General features: G+C 38.9%; 1 protein-coding gene across 1 annotated transcript in view; it reads left to right on the forward strand.

Moving 5' to 3' along the window:
- Positions 1-3,127, forward strand: part of LOC112061931 (histone-lysine N-methyltransferase SETD2-like) — a 6,152-nt gene extending 3,025 nt beyond the window's left edge. The window contains 4 exon segments of the mRNA XM_055088486.1: positions 165-199; positions 340-500; positions 1,519-2,202; positions 2,205-3,127. Coding sequence (XP_054944461.1) covers positions 165-199; positions 340-500; positions 1,519-2,202; positions 2,205-3,127 — 1,803 coding nt within the window.
- The last annotated feature ends 4,316 nt before the right edge of the window (positions 3,128-7,443 follow it).

Consider the following 7,443-nt stretch of genomic DNA (forward strand, 5'->3'; position numbering starts at 1 on the left):
TTTTTTTTTTTAACATCTTTATTGGAGTATAACTGTTTTACAATAGTGTGTTAGTTTCTCCTTTACAACAAAGTGAATCAGTTATACATATACATATGTTCCCATACCTCTTCCCTCTTGTGTCTCCCTCCCTCCCACCCTCCCTAGAATGACTTATTTTTAAGAGCAATTTTCAGGCGTTTCCATTAGCTAGTATGAGGTTTGTTGGTGGCTCTTAAAAAAACTGTTTTTTTCCTTTAAGCTGGATTGACTCTTCTCCTGTACGTAATTGCTATACTATCAACATTTTTTATGGTTTACTTTCACATAATTGACATCTTTCTTATGCTCCTCGAACAGGAAAGAAGCTCAGAAATGTTTCTGTGGGTCAGCTAATTGCCGGGGTTACCTGGGAGGAGAGAACAGAGTCAGCATCAGAGCAGCAGGAGGGAAAATGAAGAAAGAACGATCTCGGAAGAAGGATTCGGTGGATGGAGAGCTAGAAGCTCTGATGGAGAATGGTGAGGGTCTCTCTGATAAAAACCAGGTGCTCAGCTTATCCTGGCTAATGGTTAGAATTGAAACTTTGGAACAGAAACTTACCTGTCTCAAGCTCATACAGAGCACACATTCACAGTCTTGCCTGAAGTCCTTTCTGGAATGTCATGGGCTGTCTTTGTTGTGGATCTGGATGGCAGAACTAGGTGTTGGCCGGGATAGGAACCAGAAGCTTCAGGGAGTCACTTCAGTGGCTTCTCTTGTTGCGGAGCACGGGCTCTAGGTACACAGGCTTCAGTAGTTGTGGCTTGCAAGTTCTGAAGTGCAGGCTCAGTAGTTGTGGCGCATGGGGTTAGGTGCTCCGCGGCATGTGGGATCCTCCCGGACCAGGGCTCAAACCTGTGTCCCCTGCATTGGCAGGCGGATTCTTAACCACTATGCCATCAGGGGAGCCCCCAGATTCCATCTTTGAATAGGAAGCTGGCGTTCTTTTTTTGAAGATGTAGCTCTCTGGTTTTGATAACTTACTGAGTTACCACCTGTTTCACCTGTGTTTGAAATATTTTTCTTTTGAAATTGTAGTTCATAAAAAGTCTAATTTTTTTTTTTAATTAAAGAGATTTTCCTATTGAGGTTTTTATGTTTAGCATGCCAGGCTGTTTTTATACCAATTGTAAATATGCAGAGTTATAAGGGCAGGGGAAGGCTTTTACATTTTGAACTGACAAGCAGACTGCCTTACTAAAGGTATCAGGAACATCTTGCATGCATGTGTTCCACAGAACTTGTTAGAAATGATGAAAGCTTGGACTGAGACTTTGGTGGAAAAAGATAGAGAAGGGCATTCATGGAAGAGACTTTTAGGAAGTAGAGCACACAACCATGTAAGACCTTATGTCTCATCCAAATTCAGGACTGGGTATATGAAGGAGGAGTCCATAGATCTGTTTGTTGGATAGAGATTTTATTATATAGTTGGTATACTATCATGATGGAGAAAAGACTACCAAGTAAATTTTTTTAAAAACCCTTTTCCCTTAGTAACCGAACGAGGAAGGGATGCTGTTGGCTTCAGAGATCAAACAGTTGCCCCAAAGACTCCTAACAGGTCAAGAGAGAGATACACAAACAAACAAACTCAAAATAAAGAGAAAAGGAAACGAAGGGGCTCCCTCTCACCAACTTCTTCTGCCTATGAGCGGGGAACAAAAAGACCAGATGACAGATATGATACACCAACTTCTAAAAAGAAAGTACGAATTAAAGATCGCAATAAACTTTCTACAGAGGAGCGTCGAAAGTTGTTTGAGCAGGAGGTAGCTCAGCGGGAGGCTCAAAAACAACAGCAGCAGATGCAGAACCTGGGAATAACGTCTCCACTGCCCTATGACTCTCTTGGCTACAATGCCCCTCATCACCCCTTTGCTGGCTACCCACCAGGTTATCCCATGCAGGCCTATGTGGATCCCAGCCATCCTAATGCTGGAAAGGTGCTCCTCCCCACACCCAGCATGGATCCTGTGTGTTCTCCTGCTCCTTATGATCATTCTCAGCCCTTGGTGGGACATTCTACAGAACCTCTTGCTGCCCCTCCACCTGTGCCAGTGGTGCCACATGTGGCAGCCCCTGTGGAAGTTTCCATTTCACAGTATGTGGCCCAAAGTGACGGTGTGGTACATCAAGACTCCAGTGTCACCGTCTTGCCAGCGCCAGCCCAAGGCTCAGTCCAGGACAGAATTATGGTGTTTGGGATTCAAACCAACAGTCCGTGAGTGTACAGCAGCAGTACTCTCCTGCACAGTCTCAAGCAACCATATATTATCAAGGACAGGCTTGTCCAACTGTCTATGGTGTGACATCACCCTATTCACAGACAACTCCACCAATTGTACAGAGTTATGCCCAGCTAAGTCTTCAGTACATCCAGGGACAACAGATTTTCACAGCTCACCCACAAGGAGTGGTGGTACAGCCAGCCACAGCCGTGACTACAATAGTTGCACTAGGGCAGCCTCAGCCCTTACAGCCACCTGAAATGGTTGTGACAAATAATCTCCTGGAGTTACCACCCCCATCTCCTCCCAAACCAAAAACTATTGTCTTACCTCCCAACTGGAAGACAGCCCGAGACCCAGAAGGGAAGATTTACTACTACCATGTGATCACAAGGCAGACTCAGTGGGATCCTCCTACTTGCGAAAGCCCAGAAGATGTTGCCAGCCTTGGGCATGAAGCTGAGATGGACCTGGGAACCCCAACATATGATGAAAATCCCATGAAGACCTCATAAAAGCCTAAGACAGCAGAAGCAGACACCTCCAGTGAGCTGGCTAAGAAAAGCAAAGAAGTATTCAAAAAAGAGATGTCCCAGTTTATCGTCCAGTGCCTGAACCCTTACCGGAAACCTGACTGCAAAGTGGAAAGAATTACCACAACTGAAGATTTCAAACACCTAGCTCGCAAGCTGACTCACGGCGTTATGAATAAGGAGCTGAAGTACTGTAAGAACCCCGAGGACCTGGAGTGCAATGAGAATGTGAAACATAAAACGAAGGAGTACATTAAGAAGTACATGCAGAAGTTTGGGGCTGTTTACAAACAGCCTAATTTTGTCCTCTTTGTTTACAAAGAGGACACTGAATTAGAGTGACCTTCAGGGCCAGGGTGGGAGGACGGGCAAGCTGGTAGGAGAGACTCTGGGGAGAAGAAATCCTGTGGGCCCTCTCCCCACCCCACTATCAGGGCTGTGCTGATGACACATCACCCTGGGGAATTCAGACCTGCAGATTTCAACTGAAAGCCACAAAAATGAGCTCCATCTACAACAAGCGGTCCCTGGTTGTGAGCTGTTGGTAGAGGCCATCTGAGGCAAGGCTTTAGGCCCTTGAGACCTTCACTTCTGAGACCCTGGCCAGGCCTGACCCCACTCTCAAGCCTGGGTCTCCTCCTTGGCGGTGCTGTCAGTGCACAGACTCATGCACATCCCCACCCACGACCCCTTACCCTGACGATCTGTATTATATTTTAATGTATATGTGAATATATTAAAAATAATTTGTTCGTTTTTTCCTGGTTTTTGGTTTTTGTTTTGCTTTAAGCCTCTACGTGCTAGGATCACAGAAGACTTTGTAAGGATGGTTTAAGTTCTCCTGCAAGGTTTAATTAGTTATCATGTAAATATTCCAGAGCAGGCTGCCTTGTGGTTTCGGCCAGCCTTGTGCTATGTTGATAAGATTGATTTACTGCTTAAAATCACTTTACTTTATCCAATTTTTACTGAACTTTTTATGTAAAACATAAAATCAATTAAAGAAAAAAAAAATGAAGTGATTCATCAAAATTATTTAAGATTCTAATGGGAAAAATTGTTCTTACATGGACATGCCTAGCTATATAAAAAATGAAGACCAATGAAATCTTCTGCTTGATTTATGTCAAGAAAGCTGTATGGATGCCTGGAGGTGGTAAGAAGTGCTGGTGGGTAAAATGTAGGGTATGCGAGATTGACAGGAGTCATGGATAACTTTCTTGTTTAATAATTTTTGCTTATTTCTTCACTGTATGTACAAAAAAGCTACAGCAAACATTTTAATTGGAGACATAAAATGTATTCCCTTGAGTATGGGTAAAAAAGAAAAATACCTGCTATGTCCAATTTTGTTGATCATTGAATTGGAGGTTTTGGCTAAGGCAGTAAGACAAGATAGAGTGATGAAGTTTTAAGAATTGAAAAAAGAAATTAAAATGTTATTATATTATTGTGATTGGATATACCTAGAATACAAAAGGATCAAGAGATGAATTATTAAATACTTAGTAATATAGCTCCCAAGAGATATGCAAGACTCTACAAAGAAAGCTATAAAATTTTAATGAAAGAAACATCTAAAAAAATGCAGGGGTAGGGAGAGACATAAATCATGTTCACGAATTGGAAAGCTCAATATTATAAAAGTTGTCAATTCTTCCCAATTTATAGATATAATGCAATCCCACACAAAATCTGAACACTTTAAAAAAATTTTTTGGTGGAACTTGATAAGCCGATTCTAAAATTTATATGAAAATACAACAGTCAGAAAATAGCAAAGAAACTTTACAAGAGTCAAGGTGAGAGAACCTGCTCCACTGAAAGTCAAGATTTAGCCTAAAACTATGGAAATGAAAGTGTGGGTCTGTCTCAGACAGAAAAACCAAGTGCCCCAGAATAAAAACAGACCTAGGTATCTATGAACACCTGATTTATGACAGAGGCGACACTGCAGAGCAGGGAGAGTAAGGTGGTCTTTTCAAGAAACGATGCTAGAACATCCATACTGGGGGAAAAATAAAAAAAGAGAGACATACTTCTACCTCATTTCACGTACAAAAAAACAAAAATCAATTCATGCTGATAGTAATATTATGTAGAATATCTTTATGTTCTCTAGGTAGAAAACATTTTTTAAAACAAGACTCAGAAAGCATTTATCAGTATTACAAAAATGGATAAGTTTTGAGTGCACTGATTTTTTGAAATCATTGAAAGACAGATTAAAGAGGGGGAAAAGGAAAGCCATATTGTGAAAATACATTTTTGACTCATCATCAAAAGCTTGTACCCCAAATATGTACATGCTTTCAAAACCAACAAGAAAAAAAATCTAATAAAAAAATGGCACAAGATGTGAGCAGGTACTTCACAAAAGGGAATGTCAAGAGCCAATAGATCCGTAAAAATGTTCCTAACCTCATTAATTATAGGGAAATACAGATTAAAACCACAATGATATAAGTATGAGTCCACAAGATTGGCAAAAATTATAATGTTTGATAATAGAAAATGTTGGTGGGAAGTGAATTCTTATACACAGCAGATGGGAATAGAGGTTTGTAAACTACTCTGAACAAAATTTGGCAGTGTTGACTAAAGCTGAAGATACACATATACTCTTTTCTATTCCTGAATCTATAGCCTCATAAATGTATGCTTATAATGTTCCAGGTACATGCAAAAGAATATAGAAAGTGAAGTGTTCAAAATAGGTCCAAACAGGAAACAATCAAATGTCCATCAATAATAGAATAGATAAACACAGTCTGGTATATTCAAATTATGAGACATTATACAGCATTGGAAATGAACTACAGAGACACACAACCACATGTATGAATCTTAAAGATATAATGTTGAATAAAAGAAGCCAGGCACAGTGAAACAAATAGTGCATTGTACCACATGTATAAACTTCCAAAAGAGGGTAAAAATAAACTATATTAGAGATACTTAGGGAAAAAAAGAAAGCTATATGGCAGATAATAATAATACTAGCAGCTCACATTTAATGAGCAATTACTAAGTTTCTCAAGGATCTTAAAACCCTTGCTTTAATGCCTTTAAAAAGTGTGATAGTTTGATACTGTCATATTAAAATATTGACCTTATGCTTTTTGGCAATGACCTTTTCCCTTGTCCTTTTCCAAATTCATTCTGATCCACCTCCATTTACTGTTTAATGTCATTTCCCTTGGCCATTTCATGCTATTTAATGAGATAACCTGCATATTTACATGGCTTCAAAGTATGCATTTGCATTTCCTTCAGCATTGCTCCTTGTTCATGTCTATTTTTCATCTATATCTTAGATGAGTAGCTCTTAGTTTAGAATAATAGAGGGTGGGATAGAGGGAAAAGAAAGGGAGGGGAGGGGACAGCTAAATTGAGCTTGACTCAAAAGAGCTGCCAAACTGACACTTCCATTACTGCACACATTGCACATATTCATCTTTTGTTGGATTCAAGCTCTTCACAGGGGAGTGAAACTTCCAGTCCAGGCACTTACAGTTCTGTGAAACCAGCATGGCAAGAGTCACCAAAATGATCAGGGATTTGGGTGTTGATACATTTATATCCATCTATAAAATGAATATTAAATTCCTCAACTATTTTATTTATGTTTCCTTCCTACTTTCTTGAGTAATGACTAGTGATACAACCACCACATACTAACACAGAACTTCTTCCTACCTGGTATGATCCCCACATACTCATGTATCTAGCTGTCTTATGTATATAAAAACGCAATCAAGAACTACATGTTCAAGTCTGTTTTAAGATTATATTAAATCACTTCCCTCAAGATAACTACAGTCATCAGTTATTGTTCCACACTCAGTATGGTTTATAGATTATTTTGCCTTTGAGGTTTACTAGCTCACTTTTATAATTTTTACTAAATTCTAACTTTATATACAGAGGACATTAACAATATCCTTCCTTCAAACTCTCTATGACAAAGGCACCTGTGGAATAAAATGTAAGCAAGCTCTTTGCACACTATTAACAATACTACTTATGTCTAATAGAATCTGGTGGGGTTTTTTTTACATGTGGACTTTTGTAAAGTTATAGAGATTTGACACTTTAATATTATATTAACTTTTTCCTCATGAGTTTGCCATTTCCTCTAGATATTTTATAATTTTTTCTTTTGGCATACAACACATAAATCCCATTTCTCTCTTATTATGGAAGAACCAGTTGCCTGTATTTTCCAGTTATGATAGTGAAAGGAATAAATACTATATAACAGTAAATATTATTTAGAAATACTAATTTATTTCTTAAATATGGCATTTCCCTCATGATTCTGGTAGATAAGAAGTTAATTTAAAAAAGCTTTAAAAAGATAACGTTCACTGTTGAGTTTTCAGAACTAATGTATTCTAATAACAAGAAACAAGCCAAGGCAGATAAACATATCAACATTTGCTTTGAGGTCAGGCACAGCACAATTATAGGAACAATGATTTCATATACATGCATACACATATCATTATTTGGGTTGCAGCCCAGAGAACTGACCACATAGACATGCAGCTAATACAAAAGAACAGCATTTAGATATCTGATATCTAAAACAGACCATTTACCTTATTAAGATGAAGGTTTAGAGCACAGATGTCCTTGTGCTGAAATTAAAGCAG

This window comes from Physeter macrocephalus, chromosome 11 (genome assembly GCF_002837175.3).
Source record: "Physeter macrocephalus isolate SW-GA chromosome 11, ASM283717v5, whole genome shotgun sequence".
NCBI classification, from domain to species: domain Eukaryota; kingdom Metazoa; phylum Chordata; class Mammalia; order Artiodactyla; family Physeteridae; genus Physeter; species Physeter macrocephalus.